Source organism: Anastrepha obliqua, chromosome 1, assembly GCF_027943255.1.
Source record: "Anastrepha obliqua isolate idAnaObli1 chromosome 1, idAnaObli1_1.0, whole genome shotgun sequence".
Taxonomy (NCBI): domain Eukaryota; kingdom Metazoa; phylum Arthropoda; class Insecta; order Diptera; family Tephritidae; genus Anastrepha; species Anastrepha obliqua.
In genome coordinates, this window is record NC_072892.1 from 124,677,696 (window position 1) to 124,704,371 (window position 26,676).

At 37.3% G+C, this 26,676-nt stretch overlaps 1 protein-coding gene across 1 annotated transcript in view; it reads right to left on the reverse strand.

Moving 5' to 3' along the window:
* The window catches only part of LOC129235984 (neurexin-1), a 58,098-nt gene extending 31,773 nt beyond the window's left edge, over positions 1-26,325 (reverse strand). The window contains exons 1-14 of the mRNA XM_054870103.1: positions 26,219-26,325; positions 23,557-25,465; positions 23,324-23,457; positions 15,031-15,175; positions 11,045-11,098; positions 10,831-10,969; positions 10,605-10,754; positions 10,344-10,531; positions 10,107-10,265; positions 9,890-10,042; positions 9,692-9,808; positions 7,296-7,680; positions 4,484-4,854; positions 4,298-4,409 (exon numbers count right to left, since the gene is read on the reverse strand). Coding sequence (XP_054726078.1) covers positions 4,298-4,409; positions 4,484-4,854; positions 7,296-7,680; positions 9,692-9,808; positions 9,890-10,042; positions 10,107-10,265; positions 10,344-10,531; positions 10,605-10,754; positions 10,831-10,969; positions 11,045-11,098; positions 15,031-15,175; positions 23,324-23,457; positions 23,557-24,318 — 2,869 coding nt within the window. The 5' untranslated portion in view covers positions 24,319-25,465; positions 26,219-26,325. The remainder of the gene's footprint in view (positions 1-4,297; positions 4,410-4,483; positions 4,855-7,295; positions 7,681-9,691; positions 9,809-9,889; positions 10,043-10,106; positions 10,266-10,343; positions 10,532-10,604; positions 10,755-10,830; positions 10,970-11,044; positions 11,099-15,030; positions 15,176-23,323; positions 23,458-23,556; positions 25,466-26,218) is intronic.
* Between the last annotated feature and the right edge of the window lie 351 nt (positions 26,326-26,676).

Genomic DNA, 26,676 nt, shown 5'->3' on the forward strand with positions numbered 1-26,676 from the left:
GAATTGGTTCATGAATTGGATCAGCGATTATGTATGCAATTTACATAAAGAGCGACGGTCCGGTCTAGAAAGCTGCAGAACTGCAAAGCGTTTTGGGACAAGTCCGAACAGAAAAGGAAAGTTGTTCGGTTGCTGGTCGATATGATTACAGGACACAAACCTCCATGCTTGAAGGAGACAGATAGCACTGAGCACTTTATCTATGAGTGTCCTGCTACGAATTTTGGGTTCCGACGTCGTGAGAATGTGTAATATTCGTTCTCTAAAACTGGAAGATATTTACAGATTTGCCAAAGAATCTGGAACGTTCTCACAGGATTAACTACCTTTATATCTGTCTCTATTCTTTCCTATCTCTTTCTCTGATACTTTTCTCCTTTCCTCCTTGACTATCTACCCTCTTTCCAGAGCTCTAAATAAAATGGGCTTTTTAGCCTGAGTGTTTTAGGAGCCACCAAACCTCTTGATGTTCCTTGGCTCGACCTATTCAAATTTTAATTTTCAAAGCTATGAATTTTGGGTTCCGATGTCATGAGAATGAGTAAAATTCTATATCTCAAACTGGTGCATATCTTCAGATTTGCCAAAGAATCTGGAAAATTCTCACAGGACTAGCTATCCCTGTTTATGTTTATATTCTATCCTATCTCTTTCTCTCTGTCACTTGTCTCATTTCGTCCTTGACTATCTACCTTTTTACTTTACAAAGCTTTGATTTCAATGGGCATTTTAGCCTGAGTGTTTTAGGAGTTACCATTCTCTCTGCTTCTTAGCTCGCCTTTTTCAAATTTCAATTTCACCACCATTTTTTACCTTTTTTACTTACTTTACCTTCTTGGAATTGTAGTAAATACTTGTTACTTGTACTCTGTCGACAAAACCAGCCTAGCGTTTCTGCAGGATTGGCTATGGCAAAACTTTTACTTCATTAAATGTGAAGTGGCCTCCCAATCTGACTGCACCTCTGTTAATTCCTTATATACTAGGGTAATAATTTCAAAGTAAAATTGACTTTAAGTTTACAGTTTCGTAAATATATATGCTCCTGCTTCTAACTATATCTAAGTTCTACTTCTAAGTTCTGGGGTCTTCTCGCCATTCAATTTCCAAACACGTAGCTGTATTTACCGGTCATTGGATGATCGGCATACACGCAGAAGAGCAAAGTTTACTATTTAATCCTCATTGCAGAAGCTGTGAGACGATTCAGAGAAGGGGACTGTCGAGCACTTTCTCTGTAAAGGTCCAGATTTGGCAGCTACCTTTCTTTGACAGCCTGGGGCAGTGCTCCAACCTAAATCCCATCAACCTTCTCCATTACATCAACAGCTCTGGTTGGCTGTAGATAACTACATACATATTCCTAATATCCTACATCCTAATGTTATCTTGGTGAGCAGTACACTCGAAGAATATATGTTTCAAACTTAAAACATTTTGGCAGATCGGACAGATACGTGTTGGATCACGTGATAGAAGGTATTGACGTTTCGGAATATTTGACGGGTTTTTGCATGCGAGTTTTTGAGTGTAGAAAGACTGAGGTCATACCCGTCTGTATCCTGCAATTTCGGTATAGAGTAAGCCCAAGTTGGTTGTGCATAGGGTCCAAGCAGCCCACAACTTCTAATCGAGCTAATGTGAGAAAGCGCAGCAGCCCAGGATAGCTGGCTATGAAAAGCAAAACAAAGCCTCGGATGAGAGGTTTCGATTTTGCTTCGAATGCATTATTTCGCTTGCAAAGGCTATAGAGACCGTCTGCCCTGAGGCAACGATCGCCACATTGTTGATATTAATTATTTTACTAATTTCGTTGAATGCTATGGAAAGCGAATGACAGAAGACAATGGAGATCCTTGGGGAACTTCATTGCTTAACGAGTGCAAGTTGGAAAATTTATTGCCAATCTTTAATCTAAATGGTCTGTTTGCTAAAAAAGATTTGACAAAGCGAAAGTTTTTAGGACCTATAAATTTACCTGAGATGTGAAAATGTTTTAGGATTACGGGTGGATCAATGCAGTCGAAAACTTTTTCAAAGTTCACCGTTAGCTTTGGTCACATATTCGTTTGGAGAAAAAGAAATCCATTATTTTCTCGGTAGATGGCTGTAGTGATAGATATCGCGTAAAGTATCGCTCAAACAATTTAAAGATTAAGGTGATATTTCACACTGAACAATCATTTTGCTGCTTTTTTTTTTTTGTTCCATTAAGTTATGATTTAAAGGGTATTAACAATGGATGGAAGTCAACAAAGAGAAAATTCGGTACATTTTGCAGTTTTTCTTCAAAGACGAAAATGGAAGCCAGGCCGCTGAAATTGTGAATAGTGTTTATGGTGTCGATACTCTAACAGACAATTACGTGCAATTTTGGTTTCGTCTATTCCGATCAGGCGTTTTAGATGTTAAAGAAAATGTCCAAAATGTCGATAAAATCACAAATCACATAATCGAACTTGGCCGCCGTGTTAGTAGCAGTGCACTACCACTAAATTGTGCTATCACTAATTTTTTAGTGGTAGTAAAATAAGGGTTTCATTATCACTAAATCTTCATTTCAAAAAATCCGCTTATTTCACTAATTATTTAGCGCACTATGCCCAGCTCTTGTTAGTAGTCGTAGCTTCGTCTAGGAGCTAAAAATTGACCATAAAACAGTCTTAAGCCATTGCACAAAAATTTTACGCAAAAATAAAGGATTTCTTTTCCACAATATGTAGTAAATATGGACTATGCGCAAGCTTTGTTGGGTTTGGAGGAAACGTGGCAGCGGTCAATGAATTGTAGTCTCTGCGAAGCTCATACGACTGCAGCCTTTTGTGGAGAGTGAATTTTTATTTGGTATGGAGATGAGTACTACCGCGGCAGGGCATCACTTCACTCGTCCTAATTTTTATCTTATCTTATCTTCTGCATTCGCTGGTGTTGCAACGAGTTAAGTATAATTTGGTATATATGTATAAACATTTTGCATAAAACTTCAGGCTAATTACGTCTTTTGGTGCCGAATGTTGAATTCCAAACAAAACAAAGTTAGGTACAAGTAACGTATTGTAAAAGGTACAATATGTAATTACAAAATCGTAACAAACAAATTTGAATAATAGCTGAATGGATTTATAAGATGTATGTATGTATGTGTGAATGTGAGATGTGTTATTTATAATACGAGTATGCTGAAGGAGTGATCATCAAATTTTATTTTACAGGTTAAAATAAACGTTGAGAAAAGGAAATACGAGAATAGATGAAAGTTTTCAATCGTAAATCGTACCAATATTCAAATGAGAGTAAGGCATCAACAATGAATTTTAATGTATAAAATGATTTGAATAAATGAAAGCTAAATTATATAGAAGAAGAATCCATTAATTTCACTGCACTTAGTACCCACTCGAGCTGCATATGTAAAAATGAGGAAATTCTCAAAAAGTTAGTAACGATATAAGTACATTTCGAATAAAATGAAAACGAAAAAAATATATAGTAATTTGTGGTTTGCAGATTCTCCGCCAAACCCTATTTCCAACAATGTTTACTTTCCTCTCGCTTCTCAACACACACATGTAAATGGTATGGTAAAATGTATGTATTTATATGGATTATATATAAATGCAACGAGTGGACAATTTCTATTTATTTACCTAATTATTTGGGTGTACCAGTACGTATACTTCACATTTATACGATTCTTAAATTTTTCGCAATTGACAAAGGTGTTGTTGTTTAAGTGATAGTGGTGATGGTGATTGGTGGTTTCAAAGTAGGTACTGGCTAACATTTTCATGAACCAAAAATACGAGTATTTGTATGTTTTTATAAACGAGTATTTACATGAAATTAAAATGCCGAGTACGTTTGGCAAAAACAAAGCCACTGTATTGAATCACATACACATACATATATGCACAATTATGTAGGTATGTACATACATATTTATATACATACATAAAAATGTGCGAACACATGTACATATGTAAAGTTGTGTACGTTGTTCTGTGGCCCATCAACGCACTCGTTTAACAAAATACAAAATATTCGACTAATATAAAAACGAAAATTAAGAAATAACAAAAAGCAAAAGAAATGAAATCAAACAAATTTATAATTGTTGTTCTTGCAAAGGAGTTCGGATATCTGTCCCTTAATCTTATTGCTTGGTTTACTTAGGTATTAACTATTTTCAAAATTTTTCTTCTTTTTATTTAGTTAAATTTTTTTAGAATGAAAAAAACGACACGGCACGACACGTAGTAGGGCAAATAGAAGTGCTGGTGATACATACATAACATACCCCTGACAGGGGGAACCCCGTCAACTTGTAGCCGTAGATTAGAGGCACGTCGCGAGAATCGTATTGTGTGCCAGTTATTGTCATTCAAAACCGATTGGCCAGCAAGTAAATTCTATAGGAGTAAGAAAATTAATTGTACCCCTTCATGTGATTACTATGAAACAAAAACATTCCCAACTCAATTACCTTCTCTCGATCACTCAAGCGCACACTGGCACGCACACGTCCTGCCACCAATGCGATCTCCAGCCGATCGGGCGAATTCGATTCGGCGCTCGTCAACAGTATCAGACCAGTGGGACGCGATGTCTTGAAGCGTATAATTAGCTCCTCAGTTTGCGTTTTGGTACCTTGCCCATTGCCCAGCCACACAGTCATATGCTGGCTGCCGTTGAATGCTAGTGTGGCCAATTCTCGTCCGCATGTTGGTCCTGCGTAAAGCGTAGCGGTGCAGTCACAAATCGGCCGGTTCCAGCCCTCTAGGCATGTGCCACCATTCAAGCAAAGATTACCGGCACAGACGTTAGCCTGTACGTGGCATGAAGGCTTCACTGATGCTGCGGGTAAATGTTAAAAGTGTATAGTAAAATAATAGAATGCGAATTAACTAATTTTCAAATTGGTTATATATTTATTTTGCTCAAAGAAAATTGCGATATATCTGTTTAATTAGTTAAGTTGTACGATTTTCGAGTTATACGGAAATAATGCGGCATTCCCTCATGTTACACGATATTTGATTTACACAGTTTTTTATCACTGTTCATAAAAAGGGCTAAATACATAATAATTATTTATCATATAATTATTAATATAAATAAGCTACTTGCAGAAGTATTTTGCTTCCTGCTCTTGAAAAGTCTAAATATATAAGACTCTAAGTCTGAGTTTCCACTTACACAGTTTAGAGTTTCACCTAACCAATTAACTCGAGAAACGCCTGTATTTAAGTTAAACGCAATTCAGATACTGTCAAAAATATTTTTTCTAAGTTGGAAAATTTGTCAGTTTTTTGCATGTCATTTTTGAGGTCATCTGTCAGACATTGTGTGCATAGGCCTTGTTCGCACAGGGACACTTTTTTTGTTTGCAATTGTTTTAGTTTTTAGTCTATAGCCAACCAAGGATGATAGAATACAAGATTGTGCCTACCAAATTCGCTGCGTCGTCAGACTCCATGAATAAACAAACAAAAGGAAGGCGAAAGCAATGGAAACAGCCAACCACAAGAAATTATACACACACTTTCTTGCCGCGGTGTTATCTGCATAAAAACGCAATTGGAATGAGTAATGTATTGGTAAGGAACCTGACATCAGACTTGTCAAAATCACGAAAAATAAAGAAACTGGGAAGGGGACAGCTTCAGCATTGAATCCGCCTTGGGTGGTATCGGTAAATCAGCTGTTTTTTTTTTCTTTCACCGTGTACCCGTGGCTGCCAGAACAGAATGAAACAAGGCGAATTTATTCTTTGCCCTAACAATCAAACACATAAAACGTTGTTGTTAGTCTAATCTTGTATTGAACTATGTAAATCTAAGAATAAAAAACGTGCAACTTAATATCCCTCCCCTTTCCTCCCCAAGTTACGAGATGTTCAACAAAAGTTGCCCTGTGTGAACGCGATCATATACCTAGGTATTTGTGCATATATATAACTGGCGCTTACACACGTTTTGGGTGTTTGGCCTAGCTCCTTCTCCTATTTGCGGCGTGGGTCTTGATGTTGTTTCACAAATGGAGGGGCCTACAGTTTTAAACCGACTCCGAACGGCAAATAGTGTTTCTTTATTTTGGTGTTTCATGAAGACTCGAACCTACGTTCTCTCCGAATTCCAAATGGTAGTCACCCGCACGGCGGCCGCGATCATAAATAATATCCTTGTAATGAGTCGTAAGTTCGGTATACGAACCATGACTATTAAGTAACGAGATTCATTTTATACGCATTTACTTATTATAACCATCATAAAGAGCCCCTTTTCTATCCCTGCAATACTCCCTGCGAACTATTTAAACAAAGTATCATATAAAGCCTTCTTTTCCAATCTGTTCAGCGTACACACCTCTTTTATCTGAGACAGATTTTACTTAAGCAGATAGAAGACGAACGGCACTGGTACCGACGAATGAGGTGGCTGGTCTAACATTAGAATATTGTGCTAGGCTAGAAACCTTTGCACAAACAATGCAGGATAAGCCAGCGCTAGTATTGGTGAAGCCCGCTTGCGAATTTCACTATTGGAAATGAAGCGGCTAGGTTTGTGTTTATAGTACTGAATATTTTGAAAAAAAATAGCAACGAATTACTTTCGCTAAGGAAATGGTTTCTATAGAGTGTATGAATATGGCATCGAAATGTATGAAAAATCATGAGAACGACACTTCGCAGACGAGCCGAAAGCCAAATACCAAAAGAAAGTCGATGCCACGTCGTTCCCACGACGTTACCGGAACAACTCTGATTTATATCCTGATTTTTCTGACTTAGCCATAAAATGAAATGTTTGATTCCGGATTCCTTCAGCCAAGTACATAATAAGTACAGTTATTAATTATATTATATAAGAATGCCAAAGCGAAGACGGAAATTGTGCGCATCAGATTTGTTACCAACTGAATGATAGTCACTTGCTACTACTAACTGCAACAAATTAAATCAGAGCGGCTACTTGAATGTTTGTTGGTCATAATATTATATTTCATTTTCATCAATATTCACATCACAATTCTGTGGTTAACGTGCATATAAATTTATTCGTACAAAATCTGCAGCGATTCTACTGCATAATAAAGCCATCATTCAGACGAAATCCCTCTAGTAACGTCGGTCTTTTTATGCCTTGACACTAAAAAATCACCACTATCGCCTATTTGCATAAATAATTGTGCCATTTTCACTTTACATACAACATCTAGAACACTTTCTTTTTACATACATTATAACAATAACAAAAAAATATGCTGAACGCAACGTGCCACTCGCATTTACTTACCTGAGTCCTGTAAGCGTGCGAATGCTGCAATATCGATCGCTTTGCCGCTTAGCACCAAGTCACGCAAACAGCCAACAAAGCCTTGTCGCAACGTTGCCGTCCAGATAGCCGGTGGCCATGCGATATTATTGTACGCTGGACCTGTGCCACCCACATACATGTGCCCATCCAATTCCAGTATGGTACCATCGCCCGGTGTGCGGAACTCATTCCAAACACCATCTACGCTCACCTTCGCATCGCGTCCGTTACGCCGCAATATCAAATCGTGCCAATCTCCATCGTCCACGCGACGCCGGGAGGCACGCACCTTCGCCGCACCCGAACCCAAGTCCAAGTGTATGTAAATGTGCCCGTTCAATAACTCAATGGCAAATAGCACAGCCTGGGAAAATTAATAATTTAATAATTACAGCGGTAAACAATGCATTAGTGAGCGAATTTTATGGTATGCAGTAAAGAAATTGATTTAATTATTTGTATGGCGGCGCATGCAGGCATGTTAGGCTTGGGCTGAACTACTCATTCAATTTATGACAGGCGTTTTAAATAAACGACAGAACCAGCGATTTATATCTTTTTCAAGTAGCAATTGTTTTATAAACAGCCTGTTCATATTAAAAACGGAAAAACATTGGCAAATTGCCTTCTGAGTGGTAAAAATCATTAAAAGCACTTTTCAATTTATATTCGCTTTATGTTTGTAGTAAAGAGAAACCAGTGAGCTTGAGATCACAATCCAATAGGGCAAGAATGTTGTTTGAATGTCTTGCAACACCCCAGCTCGCATTCTCCTAACTCTTCACTATTTACTCACATTCATACATACATTTAGGGTGATCCAAATTCAAATGTTTAATCATAGCTTAACACTTATACATAGTTCTTATCCTTTAGAAATCTTGATCGCCAGGGTCATTCCTATGGGTTTTGGCGCTCTCTAGCTTCAGCATACCGCACAATCGATCAAAGCAATGATTTTATGTACCCTAAGGCATCTTAGCGTTGATACTAAGGAGTTGGTGAATTATATTCCATTAATAGTAAACTGTTTGCTCTTTATAATAAAGCTATAATATGTATATCGGAAAAAATATTTTTTCATTTGATTTTCTTTTTAGCAGAAACTTTTATTTGGATCACGCTTCGTGTATGTTTTTCTCTTTGAACTACACCTTTTCCAAGAGTGTTTCAGAGACTGTAAAATGTACTTCAGAATAGTCAATCGGCCAAAGAATATATAATTGGCCCTTACAGCCTTTTTGAGTGTTTGGCCGAGCTTCTCCTCCTATTTATGGTGCTTGTCTTGATGTTGTTCCATAAATGGAGGGACCTACAGTTTCAAGACGACTCCGAATGGCAGATATTTTTCATGAAGAGCTTTTTCATGGCAGAAATACACTCGGAGGATTGCCATTGCCTTCCGAGGGGCGACCGTTATTAAAATAAACTTTTTCTATAATTTTGGTATTTCATGCACGGTCAAAGAATAGTCAATCAAATATTGGCTTCCTCTTTGTACTTAGAGCGACGTACTGTTCGTGGCGATTGTGGCCGAGCCATTCAACATTCTACCACTTTTCATCCAGATTCGCTATCTTTTTTTGATGACTATTCTGAAATGCATTTTACGCCTTCTAAAGCACAATTGACTCTTCTGAAATACATTTTACCGTTTTTCTGCAATACATTTGACGATTTTTGAAGTACTCTGGGAAAGGTTGTAAAAGATTTAAATTTTTGACATTCAAATTAATTTCGTTAATTAAAATTTGAGGTAAACTCAACAAATATTAGAATAAGGTAGAATATTTAATTTTAATAAATAAAAAAATCTGCCAAAAAAGTATTCTTTAACCCTTTGCGGTCGATGTCGCCACAGGGACGGCGTTCGCAAGTCGCCGTAAAAGTCGGTGCCACCAGTCTGGCACCTAGAAGTCATTAAACGAAACTATTTCCGATGAAATTAATATTTTCTATATATGTTGTAGAAATTTATTATTAAACACAATATATCAGTTTCGACGAATTCTGTGTGTTCCTAATATCCATAGATTTGATTTAAATCTTAAAATTACTAAGGGAGAAATAACACCGAAAAGCTAAATTTGCGTCGACTAGCTGGTACTGCCAACAAAAATATTTGCCGGGCGCAAAGGGTTCAAATACATTAATTTCAATAGGAAAATCTGCTAAAAATTTTGTTTCCAAATGTTTGCCTAATATTTTTTAATTAAAATATCTGAATGCTTCAACAATTTTATTGTCAATTAAAATTTCACAAAATCTAGTTTCTTTCCATTTTTATAGTGTACTAAAGATGCCTTTTCTACCGATAATCATTGACCCCAAGATTGCTATCCCTAGTTCATATATAATATATACAGTCAACTTACATTTTTTGAGCGCGGTTGTTTGGAACCAGTAGCCAAAATGATCAATCCGTTCGGTTCTTTGGTGCGGAATTTAAATGAGATGGAGCTTTGCTTACCAGTTTCCCATGGCGGTAAGACCTACAGTGTTTTTTGAACATTTACACCCATAAAAAATAAATATTAAAAACTTTATAATTGAATTAAGAATCAATAAATTACCAAATGCGATTCACGTGTAGTAAACGTAACCGGATCCTGTGGATCACCAATTGGACATTGATAGTCAACATTTCCAGCGACTTGAATTAGTTTTGAACCACTTTTAGCCAAATCGATTAGATTCAGTAATAGCGTATCGGCGGAGAACTCAACCTTTTGAATAAACGAATATGCATTATTTCAAAACCAATCTTTTAAGACGACTGCGCGTACGAACCTTACGTAGGCAACCAACAAAATTATTGTGCACGCGAGCGCCAAGTAAGGCGCGTGGATTGACAGCACCACCAACGTAAACACGAGACGAAGAGAGCATCGTGAACTTTCCCGCTATATGCGAGTGGTCAGTGTAAACATCATCAACGACTGTTACCAGCTGTAATGTGAAAAATTAAAAAGTTATTTAATTTGTAAAATCTGATGTACCACCGCGCAGGCATTGGCCTAGACTTACTCTACAGAAACTTGTTATCGATGATATCTCCTGAATTCGCCTGTGCACTGTCACTTTGTGCCACTGATGATCATCGAACCGCACTTTAGATGGTTTAATATGCATTTCCTGCTTACCGTTAGCCAGACCCATTGTTAGTGAAACGCCACCATCACGTAGCGCCAAGTTCAAGTAATCTGTACCGTGCCCTGATAGTGAATACAAAAAAATAATATGTTCGCATTTTCATGACTGTTGTACATTTACACGCAAGCGGCATACCTGTGTAGAATAATAAGCCATTGGGTTGGCGAGTGCGAAAATATAGCGTAATGGCATCCTGAGCACTCACAATCGGCTCGGCACTAGTCTGACCAAGATCATACGACAGGAACTGTTGACCGCGAAATGTTGCTTCTGATGGCGCTTTTTCTGCAACGTAAATATCGTTTCGCGGAATAATAAATAGAATTGCTATAAGTTTTCGATAAGAGAAATTTTGATGTACCTTTTTCACAATATTGTCCATCATACTCGAGGTTTCGGCACTCGCATATTGGTCCTGAATCTGTTGAGATACAAATACCGCCATGCTGACAAGGATCACTCCGTTCACAAGCATCAGTAGTGTTACCACCTCGTACACCCTGTAACGAAGTGGAGTTCAAGCATCCGTGTCATCTACTTAAGCTATTGAAAAAAGTGTTTTCTTAACCACCTACCCTGGCCACTTTCTCCTTTGGCATTTCACCGTTGTCGCACGGACCATCCCCACACTGTTAAGGAAGTAAGAAAATAACAATTAAACGTTTTCTTTCCTTTTGCTCAACAAATGAAACAAAAAACAGTGAGACTTTCCCAGGAATATGTTATAAAATCGATTGAACTTTTACAATTCGTAACAATTAAGGGGTTAGGTGGGTTTCAAAATTTCAAAAAATCGATTTTTTTTTTTTGCTAATCTCATAATTGAATATGTTGAGAATATTCCTTTAAAATTTTAAAACGATCCGAGTCATATTCTAAGAGATATAGCCTTTGGATTGGCAGGTATATCGAGGCAGCTGCTTAGCTATTGTTCGTTTCAATCGCGTTTTTCTTGAAACTACATTTTTGAAATCGGTAGTCACGATTTCTCGAAAACTTATGAACCGATCTCTTTCAAATTTTGCACACTTCTTCAAAATAACATTATCTCGTGCTTGAACGAAGGAATTTTTTTTTTTTTCTATTCCAAGTAATTTTTCAAGGGCATGAAGGGTGCAAATTCTACTCAAAATAAGGGTTTTTTGTTTTCAACGCCGCCAAAAATGTAATTTTTGTTTTTTTTTTCCTTCGTCCAAGCACGAGTTTGAAACATCTACCAACAGAAAATTTTTTGTTTTTGAATTTCAGATGATTCTGTCATGAGTTATCCTGACTACGCCGAGAGAACTTTTTTTTGAGGGGTCATAGGAGACGACGTGTCCACGCCTTAATTTTCAAAATTTTTCAATGAAAATTTCACAAACTACTTATAAAATATGTATCTTTTATGTGTTAAATTGATGGAATGAAATATTCTGTTGATTAAATAAAAAAAAAATTCATAAAAATGTACCTATTTTGAGCTTTTGAAACCCACCTAACCCCTTAAGCTATAACTTCTTTTAGCAACTTATTTTTTCAACTTCGAATATGAGCATTGACGAATAGTTTTATGTTCCGCGAACTAATGCCCATTAGAAACTCCTCTTTTCGAAACAGCGGCCGTATATATTAAAAACTTTAACTGCCAAAGCTATTGAGTCCATTCGAACGACAGGAACTGAAGCATACATTGTCTAGTTTCTTAAATTTTTAGTAAAACTTTTCTCACGGAAAAACTGCTTATGATTATTTACTGGTGATTCAGAGCTTGACGATAAAGTTGATTTTGACGTCTGCTGTAAGAAGCCAAAAGTAAGCATTTCGGCGCGTCTTCCTAATCACTGTAGCACATTTCAGGAAAATTTAACGAAATTCTAGCCATTAATGAAGAAGATGTCAGGTTAGGCAAAAATGTGAGAGAGAGGTATCTATATTTATTCTGTTGGCCAAGCGGCGTTTAAATATCTTGGTTGTCACTAACTATGTCACTATGATATCTCGCTAATGCCGGGCATCTCTTAACGATATGGCGAAATATTTCCACATCCATTTTATATGGGTGCCAAGGCATAATAACATGCCAGGCTATTATAAGGCAGACAAATTAGCGAGAGAGCGCACAACCACTCGCTTCCCTCTTGATATGGAGATTGTAGGTATACTCCTCTCAACCTACAAACTGGGTGGTGCAAGTAGTATTGGTGCAACACGAGTTGGGTTGATAATCTGGCATGTAATATATATATATATATATATATATATATATAATTGGCGCGTACACCCTTTTTGGGTGTTTGGCCAAGCTCCTCCTCCTATGTGTGGGGTATTTTTAATGGGGAGCTCTTTCATGGCAGAAATACACTCGGAAGTTTGTCATGGCCTACCGAGGGGCGACCGCTATTAGAAAAAACTTTTCTTCCTTTTGGTTTTTCACCGAGATTCGAACCTACGTTCTCTCTGAATTTCCATAACGCTACAAAAAAAAATTGGCCAAAATGGGACGTCGGGCGCTCAAAGCGTTACTTAAGGCTCAAGGAGAAACAGATCTTTGTTAGTTGCTCAGTTGAAGAGTTTGTCAAACTTTTTGTTTGTAGTTCTCCTGCGTGGTATGAGACTAGGTTTAGAAATTTTGTTATTGAATGTTCGCATCGCTCTTGAATGATGCTGATGACCTTAGGGATATAAGTGTCTTCCAAGATCAATGGGTTTGCACTTAAAACAAATTGGTTAAACGAGAAGTAGCGGGTAAAATGCTACTGCGATATCCAATGAATGAGCAACGGTCTAAGTGAGTTGGTTTAAAAACCGACCTCCACTTCTACCTACCTAAGTACCTACCTTGCTCACGAATATTCCAAGAACTCTCTTATCGTCAACACTTTGAATTATATGTATTGTTCATACTACAAAACAATGGCATGATTGTCGAAGGTTTCCTTGTTGAGAAAATCGTCTCTATTGGATTTCAAGGCAAACACACTTCACATTGTTGTTACTGGTTCTCAAATGCAAAATGTTTGGTGAAAACCGGTAGCTCACAGTTTCGTACGACGTCAGACGTAGAAACCCAAATTTTGATTGTCATTTGTCATTTGAATTGCGATTTTGAAAATGATACGACATATTTCATAGTGAGTGCTCAATATAAAGTTTGTTTCGAAGACTTCTTCTTTCTCATACACGGACACGGAAACTAACTGCTTCCAATGCATGAAAATATCTTCGAAAGTCGCAGTATTTTATAAAGAAGTCGGAGAAACTTGTAAAGGAGCATAGAAATATTGATGAGGAAAAACAAAGACAATTTCAAAAGCCCTTGGAAATAAACTGCTTGAAATGTTTGCAAATATATACAAAGGTTACAAAGATACAAATACATACAAAGGTTATTTGAAAAACTCGAAAAATGATATATCCATTATTTTCTCGGTAGATGACTGTACTTATCGTTGTCTCGTAAAGTATCGATCAATTTAAAGCTTAGCTCCTTCAGCTCCTGGACAACGACTGCTAATATGCCGATTAACTGCGATTATTTCTGTGATTGTATCGACATTATCGATATTTTCTTTAACATCAAAAATGCCTGAACAGAATCGACGGAGCAAAATTTCACGTAGTTAGCTGTTACAGTATCAGCCCCATAAACACCTTTCACAATTTCAGCGGCCTGGCTTGCATTTCCGCCTTTACCAAATAAAAACTAAAACATGTGCCGAATTTTCTCTTTTGTTGACTTCCATCCGTTGTTAACACCCTGTAACTCACAACTGAATGGAACAAACAAAAAATCTAACGAGAAAATAATGGATTTATTTTTCCCCAAAATATTATTTTTTTACGACGGGAACCCTCATTTGCCTCACGTTTTTCTAAAAAATTTTAAATCAACCTGATATTATTTCTTAGTTTCCTTTAAGGTCAAAGTTCAGCTAAACAGCCAAACTAAGTGGTATTTTTTTATTATTTTTTATTTAAATGAATTAAAAAACTGAATGACTTATAAACTTCAACCTTTTCTTAAATACTCACGGAGCATATTTTTACGAAATAATCACTTTAACAATTACGCTTCCAAGAAGTAATGCTACCTAACTACTGCCGATGATAAAAAATACTGCAAGCACGTCAGATTGATCATTGGGCATTACAATTTGTATTTTTGTTTTTGTTTCATAGGAATAACAAAACACTCGGTAGGAGCTGCGATATGCTCTTTAGTTCAGAAGTAATATTAAACGTTGCTTAACCCTTTTGCATCACTCGACGGAATAATCCGCAAATAAAAACTCTCTCTTATCACCAAGAACAATAAATTATTTTTTTGTTAAACTATGAGAAAAATAAATAATTTTGGTAATCTTGTAAAACTATTTTGCATTAGAACAAACAGTAAAACTCTTTTTGACGCAAGTTTTTTCGAGTACATCGCGCATTTCGAGCGGTAATGCAAAAGGGTTAAGTTGAAAGAGCTGACCTTAATCGCACACTGTATTAGAAACGTTCACATTTCATTCATAAAATCATCACTCTTCCGTATAAATATAAAATAGACTTTAAAAATGATTTGATACTTTACCTTTATATCGCGTGGCTGCTTCATTTCCTGACGGCGTGTCGCCCCACCTGGCTGATCGGCGTATACCAAATTGCGTATGGCACCCCGGAACCTCGGCTCGAAGATCACGCTTGGCAAAGCTAATAATGCCAACTTTGTGCTGTACCTACACACCAAAAAAATGTGTTGATATGCACAAACACACACGCATTAGAAATTCTTCGGAACATGCACGACTTGCTGCACAATTGCTGCACTTAAGTTAACTTCTTGAATTTTTTTATTTCTGTGTATATATTAGCGAATACAGGTATTTTTATGACTGTGATCATATGAAAGAGAAGGCTTAGTCGAAAATATCAGTTTTGAGATATCACCAATTTTGTCTATTTTTAGCCAAATATATACGAGCAAAAAATCTTTAGCTGAAGGTATCGCTATATAAAAGCATTTAAGATAAATTTATTAACAAACAAAATCTTTCAATAAAGACTAAATGTGCACATTTATGTGTCTTGACTTCTAAAATGATGCCAAAACAGTATCTCAATCTTCGACTGATCGTAAATATGGCCTATGACCACAGATACATGTATGTACATACACATACATGCGAGTATTAGCTGATAAATAAATACACAGGTTTGTGCAAATATGCATGCGCACGTAATCATTTTGTCATTTGCACCAAAACCATCCACTAGTATAGATTTATAAGAGCTCATTTTTATTACATAAAATGGGTACGCCCCCAAAGGATTCTAATATCCATTTTTCCTTAGAGATCTAGATTTTACATCCTTAAAACAAGAATTAATTTTTTACCAATTAAAAGAAACAAAACTCATGTTTTTTTTGTTTTTATTCTATTTTTCTAATACTATCTTGCATTATTGTAAATCCCAAACCTGAAACCGAAATTCCTGATTTTTTTGGTGGGAAAAATCGTCCTAATGAGTCGAAAAATCAGAGATAGGCAATAGAAAAAGGACTGACAGACTAAAAATGGATGTACTGTTGAGAATATTGCTCCTATAGCTCAAAGTGCTGCTGAGCAAACTTCAACATCGTTATCTCGACGTTTTCAGCGTGGCGACATTCATGAATCGACTGTAAATGTGCAGCTCATGGTGGCTATTTAAGGGGTAAAGCGTGGCCCCGGGGATATAGAATTTTCAAAAAATTGTATTTTCTTTTTTTGCATTTTCTTAAAGTGTAATATCTTAGAAATATTGTGTGAAAATTTGAAGTGAATCCGACAAATACTTTTCGAGTTATTCAACAATTAACAAAGGGTTCGAAAGGAAGTAGCTAGCAGCAGCACGTATGAAAGTGGCAGATAAGCGCGCTAACGATAACACTCGAGAAGGTAGAATGCTACGTAGGCAACATCAAATCGATCTTTTGGAAGCTGCTATGACGGGTGAGGAACTATTATATGGCCTAGCAATAGAAGACACAGTGTAAGTAATTAAATAGAAAAACTTTAAGTGCGTTCTTCTGAAAACTATGTTTTTTGAACATGTGATCAATGTAACTTAAAAACCGCTTGGCAGATTTCAGTAAAATTTATAGTGGTTTTGAAAAACATAAAAAACTTGTGCCTGAGCGAAGGAAAAATGTATATCTTTTTTTAACAAATTGTCAGTTTTTTTCTCGAAAATCTTAAAAATATTTCCTGAGGCTGCCATATTGTTAACTTTGACAAAAATGAAAGCTTCGATCAGGCACAAAAGTATCTATAAATAAATCTAATTTCTCTTGTAATGATCACCGCAAGGGACTTCTAGAGAAACGGGCGCCATACAAACGGCGATAACTTTTACAATTATTAATTTTTTTTTTTTAATTTTGCTTAAGTCAAGTGGAAACATAATGTATTAATGCTATGTTTTTATTTTTGTTAAATAAAGCAATTGACTAGCCAAAAAAAATGATTGAATATCATCAATTTTTTCGGGCCTCTGACTACCCCTAAGCACTTAAATGATGTAATTTTTTACATATAACTGTTAAGAGCCGTATTTTGAATAAAAATGGTGAAACCTGAAAGAATATTAATTTATACATGTTTTATTTTAAAACAACATCTAGATACGTATTTTGAAAGACCCGTTATTAACTTAACCGTCCTTACAAAAGCTGACCACTTTGACACTCTCTTCTCAGTCCCTTCACAGCACTCATCTGTAATTATGTCATGACAAAGTTACGGTCATTCTTATTTACTGGGATCACATCAGATTTCACTTTTGTTTTTTTTTTTTTGACAGATTTTGAAGTTAACGAAGAATGCAGCTTCAAGGCAAACCACCCCAAGTTAAACGATCTCAATCTAATTTTTCAGAAAAAGACGAAATTCCTGTAATAGGGGGAGGATATCAGTAAATGCAGAACTTCAGTTTGGCCAGGTGTATTTTAGATTGATAAGCATCAGAAAACTCATCAATTACAGCTTAGAAACTACTTGCAGGAGTTAGAGGTTGCTTTTAAAGCCAAAATAGCTACAAGCCAACATTTAGATATCCCTGATAGCAAATTCGGAGCTAGGTGAGGCAATGAAAGATCGAAATTTGTTCCGCCATAAAATCTATAAATTAAATGTGCTAGTATTAATTCTATAATAAACTAGAAGTGATGGTTCTCGTACATACCTATGTACTAATGCGTCATACATTTCATGATTTGTTCTTTTTTAATATTAGTTTTCGGAAAAAGAAATCCATTATTTTCTCGGTGTAGTGATCGACATCTCGTAAACTATCGAACAAACAAATTAAAGTGTGCGCTCCTTGTCAAAGTGGCATTTCACACTAAAAAAATTTCATTTGCCGTTTTTTGTTTGTTCCATTAAGTTGTGAGTTACAAGGGGTTAACAATGGATGGAAATTAACAAAGAGAAAATTCAGTACATTTTACAGTTTTTCTTTGACAAACGCGCAAATGCAAGCCAGGCCGCTGAAATTGTGAATGTTTTGAACCATTCGCGCCAAAGTTTTATGCAAAAACAATGGATTTCTTTTCCTCAGACTAATATTTCATTCACTTCATCTGAAGCAGCAGCTTACACATTTTCTATAGTTTTCTGATTTGGCGCCCTTTACGCAAGAGCGGCAAATAAATTTGAATAACTAACTAACTAATGGGAACTAATAGCAATATTCGAAAATTTTAAATGAATTTAAATGTTAATTGCTGTGTACCCTATATTTCAACCTGAATAAGCTGATGCTAATACCCTTCGATTGGCAGGAAATGTCACCGTAATAATAATAAAAACTGATAGCTTGTTTAGGTGAGTAGAAAAATGTATGTCAAAATTAATCATAAATGTTTACTAAATAAAAACCAGGTGTCAGATATGATTGACGTACAACGCCACTTGTAAAAATTTGAAGTGTTCCGATAAAGTGGTAACTCATGAGTATAGACTGAATGCCATTTTCTGTAAATAAACGAATTGTACTAATTGAATGTGGGAAGTTGACCAGAAACCGTTGCGAAATCCATTCCAAACCTCAATTTGCTTTCTCAAACACTACTAAAGCCTATTTCTGTTAAGAGCTTAACTGTATGTAGTTAAGAGCTTTTTCAAATTTCAGAAATATCAAACGTCCCCATTGCAATCGAGTGAACTCGAACATCTGATTTTTGTTTATATTTGCGATTTGCCGACAGTTGATAGATACCAGAGATGTTTGTATGTAAAAAGGGAAAAAGTAGTTATTTGCGCCAAAATTCTGGCACATAAAATTTAATTATATTTCTTTTTCGTTTATATAATAACGCCTAAAAATACAGAAATTGTACAGTTTTAGTAGCAGCAATGTGAAGTTAAATCCGTTTTAAAACAGAATTGATGAGCCTTAATGCAACAACAATTGCATGGGAGTTTGGGAGCATAAGCTGCAATAAGACTCGGTGAAAATAGACTAATAGAATTAGCAAGTTTATTGTACATTGCATTCATTTCATTCTGTGACTGTTTACTTAGTAAAAGATGGTAGTAAATTCTTCACTAATTACGTTTGCTGAAGGGCATAGTAACATTAAAGGTAACTGTAAGGCAGGTGAGTTAGTTAAATTAGGCTCCTCGCTCCAAATTAGTCAGGACAAGGTCGACATACCCATGCCCTTGGCAACATGTAAATTTTTAATACACAGACACACGATTACTGTTGCAAATTCATACTGGAAACATTTAAACACCTGCGCTATCAGTAGACAAACGTGGCCCGAATGTTGCATGGGTCGCACTAACAGTCTACTTAAGTTAGATAGGAAGGATTTAAGAACCGTAGTAGGTGCCCTATCTGGGCACTATCTAATAGGAAGACATGCTAATAGATTCGGGTACATGCCATCCACTGGCTATTGCAGAAACCGTCTGGATATAGAAAAGGAAGAGGCAGTCGAACACTTTCCATGCGGGGGCAAGGCTCTGTATAGAAGACGGTTGAGATGGCTCGGCCACGCTTTTCTGGGCAACATTGCGTATGTTGCGAAACTCAAACTAGCTAGTATAGCCAGCTGTTTAAAGGCCCCACAATGAGTTGGAGAGGACCAAGTAGAGTAAGTGGTATCACAACGGCCCCTCTAACTAGCCTAGGTACGTCGGAGAACAGCCACTTCACCTAAGCTAAACTAACCTATGTTACAAATACAAAGTATTTTCGAACTTCATAAGCCATAATTTCATAATTTTGGATCTCTGTTAACTAATCTGGTTAGAGCTTCTAATAGCAATACAACACTGCAATTTAGTTTCCAAAAATTAATTAAGCGCAGGCCGGACATGTGGGCAAACAATTCTTGGATTTTGCATGATGATAACGCGCCATCGCACCGGACCCAAATTCTGCTGGATTATTTGACAAAACACCAAGTAAATACCATCGTGCAAGCACCGTATTCATCTGATATGGCCCCGTGCGACTTATTTTTGTTTCCCAAGTTGAAGTTACCACTTCGTGAAAAAAGATTTCAGTCAATAGAGGAGATGAAAGGGAATGCGACGAAGGAGCTGAAGGAGCTGAAGGCCATCCCTTCATCGGAATACCAGGTCATATTTTGAAGGAGATAAAATAAATTAGCCTGAAAATTAACTCTGTTTTGTTTTATTTAAACATTCCCTGTGCTTTTTAATCTTAGGGTAATACCATGCTACCGACAATAATCGAATTGAAACATTGTTTCTGCAAAAACAAAATCATACAGAATATCCGAAGTGGCAACACAAAGTGCTAGCCACTCCCACCTACTATTCGACATCGTTTTGGATGTTGTTGGTTGTGCTATATGCCAACTAATCACGCAGGCCAGAGGAATTACAAAGTTTCTTACCAGACGATTGAGGCTTTAGACTTTGCTGACGACATCTGTCTCCGAGGACATCTGTCTCCGTCTCGCAAGATAACCGACATGCAGGCGGTTTCGGAATAAACGTCGCAAAAACTAAGGCAATGAGAGCCAACAACACCAGTACTAACCATGTAATGATCGACGGTAATGCAGCATTTCTCGGCGACAGCTTTTTTTACCACGGCTCACTATAACAACTGACGGTGGTGCTGAAGAGGATGTCAGCAGCAAACTGGGTAAAGCAAGTGTCACATTCGGACGTCTTTAGTTTAAATTTAGGTAAGCTCGCAAATCTCCCAAAAAATCAAACTCAGGGTATTCAACTCTGGATCACTAAACATTCGTCTAATATACGCCGCATGCATGAGCTTTGCAAATTCGACATATTCTCCCGTCACACCACCCCAGTAACATAACTTTTATAAATACTTAAATAGCAATAATAAAATATTACTTCTCTTATTATTATTATAATTATTGATTGGCTGTTTGTGCACTGCGACCTGAATAGATCTATTTTGCAGCCATGTAGCCTACTCTAACAGTTTTAGGCTCTTAATAAATCGTAACACTGCTGTAGGCTTAATTTCTACCAGGAGGTTTCTTATAGCCCCATTTCCCAGGTAATTTAGTCTGCGTCGTGCCACTGCTGGGCAGTCGTATAGAACGTATTCTGCTGTTTCTTGTGCCTCTTCGCCGAGTCTACAGGAATCGTTTTCTATCGCACCTGTCTTTTTCCTGTTAGTACCTGTAGTAGTTCAGTGTAAAGTTTTAGGTCATTTCTGCTTAGGTTAAGGATTGTTTCTGCCTTTATCCGTTCTGGTTCTATGAGTATTTTCGATTGCCGCATGCCCGATTGGGCTCTCCAGCAAGCGATTACGCCTCCTTGTTCCTGCTCACGTAGAAAGGCACTTTTGAAGCTACTACTTACCCCGCAGAAAGGTTCAGGACCTATAAAGGGAGTGTTTGCCCCCTTTTCGGCTGAAGTGCCGCAATTTCATTCCCTTCGTGCCCCTCATGCTCCGGAACCCACATCAAGGTAACAAAGTTTCTTGATGCTAGGGTGTTGAGGATCTTAAAGCATTCCCAGACCAACCTTGATTTGAGTGAGAAGCTATCCAGGGATTTTAGAGCTGCTTGGCTGTCAGAGAGAATGTTTATATTGGCACCGCGCCTCTCCATAGACATTCTCTGGCACACTGCTCTACGGCGTGGTCCTCTGCCTTGAAAATGGAAGTGGTTTTTCCCATTGCAATTACTTCTCTTTATTTACAATAATTTGTTTGCAATAAAAAAGGAAGTATAAAAATATACCTGGTTTTAATTTGTAGCCTATGAAACCAATAATTAGTAACAGAATAACACTGATCTAGGGTTAAGTCAACGCTTCTATATGGCAGCGAAACTTGGCTAGCTTCCAAAGCTGTAATACAAAAGCTGTAGTTCTTCATCAACAAATACCTAAAACTATTTAGCAGAGGATTTTGGCCGAATACAATAAGATATGAAGAACTTTAGAGGTGAACCAACAAGAAGTTTTTATTACGTCAACTCAAACGCAGGAATTGGAGATGAAGTACAGGATGTGGTCGGCCCAAAAACACCTCGCGAAGCTACACCCTGAAGGACCCAAATTCAATGAACATCACCTGGGATGCTGCTAAAGCAATAGCACAAAAACGCATACATTGAAAAATCTTTGTAAGATTTTCACTCCTTCGAGGAAAATAAAAAGGAATAAAAAGCAGGGAAATAGTAGAAGCACTTAGCTTAGAAGCATTAGCCCATGCGGCCTACTCAACAGTCCTAACTCCATATAATAATCACTTGTCTTCATCGAAAGCACTTGCAGAGATACACTCCGTTTCTTATGGTAATGTAATAAATAGTTTTGTTCAAATTTCCAGAGGGGTGGCAAACACTTTTTCTTCAGAAATGTTCATTACTTTGAAGAAAAAATAATAAAGTGTACTTTTCATTAAAAAAAACCCCAAAGCACGAAGCTCACCGGTTTAAACCATTTATATGTATGTAAGGTACTCTTTCCAATAGTTTTTTCACAGATCACTTGTAACTATTGGTAAACTAAACGTATAATTCTTTTAGTATTCATTGACATTTCAACATGGAAAGGCTTACGCCTCCACAACATTTACAAATCGAACAATTGTATTGCGAAAATCGGCGCTCTGTGAACAGTGTTCATCCCGCGCTCAGTCCAACTTATGGAACAACAGCGAAGAGGCCCATTTTTGGCTTAATAGCTACGTCATTAAGTAAAATTGCCATACTTGAGCTGAGGGGCAACCCGAAGCCATTCAAGAACAGCCATTACATCCATTGAAAACAACCTGTTGGTGCGGCCTATGGGCTCGAGGAATCATCGGTCCATATTTCTTCAAAGACGAGGCTGGCGCCAATGTAACGGTGATTGGCGAACGCTATCGCACCATGATAAACGACTTTTTGATGGTGGAAATTGAAGCCCGTGATCTTCACAACATTTGATTCCAACAAGACAGTCACACAGCCCGCGAATCAATGGATTTACTGCGTCGTCGTTTCGGTGAGCAATTTATCTCTCCTCACGGACCAGTGGATTGGCCACCAAGATCGTGTGGTATCACTCTTTTGGGATATTCTTGGTAGGGGTATGTAAAGCCTAAACGCTTTGTGACTAAATCAGCTTCGATTGAGGCATTGGAAGTCAACATTACTAAAGTTATTCACGAGATATCGACCGAAGGCCTCCAGCGAGTCATTCAAAATTGGTGTTTACAATAAATGTGTTTAAAAAATAAAAGTCATGAATGGTTCTACACAAAAATAATGTAGATTGGCCAACAAATTTGAATTTTTGCTGTTTTGCTGTCAATTTGAGACACATCGTATACTAAATGGATTGGTTTGGTGAAAAGACAAAACGTTTTCTATTTCACGGTAGATCACCAACCAATTTGGCATGCCGCCTACATAGACATCAGAGTTGGTGGCAAATTTCCCAAATTGAAATTCCTTGCCCTTGGTTGTACTGCTCTGCGACACGCCATCCACAATAAGCGATGTTTGTTCGTCATTGCGCAGAACCTACAAACATATTAGCAACTCAAAAATAACACAAAAATGCATACAACGCAAGCACAATGAAGTGCCATCACTTTTCCAGAGTGCTAGCACCACACTTACCTGCACTTTATGCCAATGTCCATCATGCAATTCTCGTCCTACAGTTATGATATGCGCTCCACCGCCCAAATTATAACGCAAACGCAGTGCACCCTCAACCAGTTTGAGCTCGAAGAAATCATAAGTGCCGCCATCATCGGTATAGAGCACCAAGCCATTGGGCTGCTCAGTCTTAAACTCCAGCTCCAGTGAGCCGTTGAGTCCCGTATACCATTTGCGAAATTGGGCGAAAGAGTTTTGAGAACCATCCAGCTGGAAGGCGTTACATGGCGACAAAAGCGCTGAACATAACAGCACCAATCCGGTAAAGGCATACGCCGAGGTGGGGACATTTGTTGTCAGCAGCGAACTGAATCTTCGGCGCTGTTTCAGTCGTCCACAACTTGAATATAGCGGAACACCGAACCCAGCTGAACAACAGCCTTCGAGCTGTTCATCAACGAGTTGGCTGGTGGTTCCTCTGGTGTTGAGTTTAAATTTGTTGCTGACATTCGTATTGCTGGTATTGGTTTTTTGTTGCCGCAATGTTTGCCGAAGTGGCAGTTTTTGTTCGATAGTTGTTACTTTTTGGTTATTGTTGTTACAGCAGCTGCTGCAGTCGTTGAAATGGCGATTCCTCCGACAACTACTACTACAACTGCTGCATGATGGAGCACCGTTAGAGAGGTAACTAACGGCTGTCATTGCATATGCGCTGAAATTACTGCCCCGGTCACTACCCCTGCCCCTGTTCCGCAACTCGCTTTGCTCGCCAAACGACATGCTGACTTTGATTTGAAGTGTAGTACTTATTAGTGGTGTTGCATATTTTGCGGCGTGTTTATGCGTTTATTTCTGTTTGTGTAAAAAATTTTTTTTTGATATGTTCAAAAAGTTGGGCTTCTTAGTGAAATCACGCTGAAATATTTTTTTTCGCAAAAAAAAAAATTTGCTTCTTCACCAAAAAAGCTATAACGCTCGATTAAGCTAAGCACATTTTACACACGTTTTTGTTGTTGTTCATATTAAGCGCATTCTGCGCTTTTGCATTACATATTTATAGTATTTGTTTTACTGACGTCCTTGACAGATTATATTAAACGTCTACGTTTGTGGTTACATATGTATGTATGTATGTGTTTTTTCACAAGATATGGTTTTAACTTTATTATTTTTTACACTTCGATTGCTCTTGCCATCGAATCATGCGTATCGCTGTCGTTCATTTGTATTGAAAATCCTTGAAGTTCTTTTACATTTGACAATCTCTCTCATACGTAACTCGATTGTCTAAATGTGTGTGTTGCCGACATTGGAGTGCACTCGTATGTATTGTGTTGTGTGTTCGTTTGTGTGCGTATGTGTGTATTGTCGCGTACTACTATAACTGCCTCTTATGTGTACTTGAGTCGCGTGTAAGTTGTTTCATTGAATCGAATGTACGCTCTCTATTTGTTCACGAATTCCTGCACATAACTCCACTTCTGTCCTTTTTATTGTTGTTGTTTGTGTGCCTAGGAGTATGTTTGTTTTTCAATATTTTGTTTTTCTACGAAAGCTTTCGATGAGCTTTTGTGTTTACCGCGCGTCTCTCTCTCTCTCTTTTTTATGCTATTCTTCAATAATTTCGTTGCTATTTAGTTGTTTGTATGAACGCGAAGGTGAACCGAAGCGGACAGCGCTAATAAGTATGCTAAGTTTTTAGAAGTTTTAACTAATTTTTGAAATAGAAGCGGACGGTTGGTCGGTGTTACGTAGTTGATTGGTAAATTTTTTATAAGGTTACTTGGCTATTTGATTGTTTTTGCTTTACATTTGATTTATACTTTTCTTGTAATTTTATTTTGCACTGCATTTTATCATAATGCATACATATTTAATTTTTTGTATTAAGCCAAAAAGCATTTTTTATTAATATTTGTGGTATTCTCTGCGAACAAAAGAGATAAAAAATTTTAATTAATTTAACAATTACCATAATTAAATCAAACCACACACTGTTCCATGTTTTTTTGTTTTTTTTTTTTAATTTGTTTAGTTTATCTTTAAGCACATGCAAATCATTAGCTCTTCCATATTAATTTCACAGATACAAGTAGCAGCTGCTGCAAACACAGAGGCCACGGATAGGACCACTCAAGTGCCACTACTGTTTGTTGTTTTTAGGTTAAACGACAGCCACGACAATGTGTTGGCAAAGGCTCTGAGGGTCGCGGAGATGTGCAAAAAGCTCAACTGCTTACCCCTACCGCTCAATGCCATATTTCGCTAGCAATCTTTTTGGGCCCTCAATCTATGCACATGTACATACTAAAATTTGTGAAAAAGTGGAAGAAACAATTTTTTCATTACATTTCTCCGCATTCGAACTTTAGCGAATCATATTTATTCGTACAATAATCATTCTAATCGCAAATGGAAATCCATTTCTCTTTTTACTAAATTACTATTTGCACTTGAATTTAAGAAATTTTCAATTGATTTTTGGCTATAAAATTCCCTTGCAGCTGTGCAAGTTACACACACGAACGCGTATCATAAGTGCCACTTTTCTTGTCCTCCAATGCTCATTGCTCTTCTGGTGTCCACAGAAAAACTTAATATTTAGTACACGCCAACTTTCTAATTTTCTTTGCACTTTAAGAATATCGCATTTTTTTATATATTTAAATACATTACTAACACTAGTATATATAAGCTTGCGGTGCAACTGAAGGATTTTCTACCAAATGATTTTTTCATAATTTTCACATTCACCACTGCCAATTTGGTTGTATTATCGATCCACACTGCAATCGCGACGAAACTAGACTGCTCTTTGCTGCCGTGTGTATTCCTGCGTAGAATTTTCAACGGCTGCTTCGTTCGGGATGTAATGTTCATCTATATGCATTTGTATATGTGTGCACATGTATATGTGTATGTATGTATATACATGCACAACAACATTTAGCTATAGGACGTTTTGTGGAAAGCTCATTTCGTTCTATTAAAAAAAAAAGAAAAAAAAAACCAAAATATCAACAACAACGAAAATTGGTTGTCGTCGTGAGTGTTTACAGCGGGAGCGAGCCGAAATACTCGACAGTTGAGCTTTACTTTGACGTCTATATAAGGTGCTGCGGTGGCGGCAAAATGTAG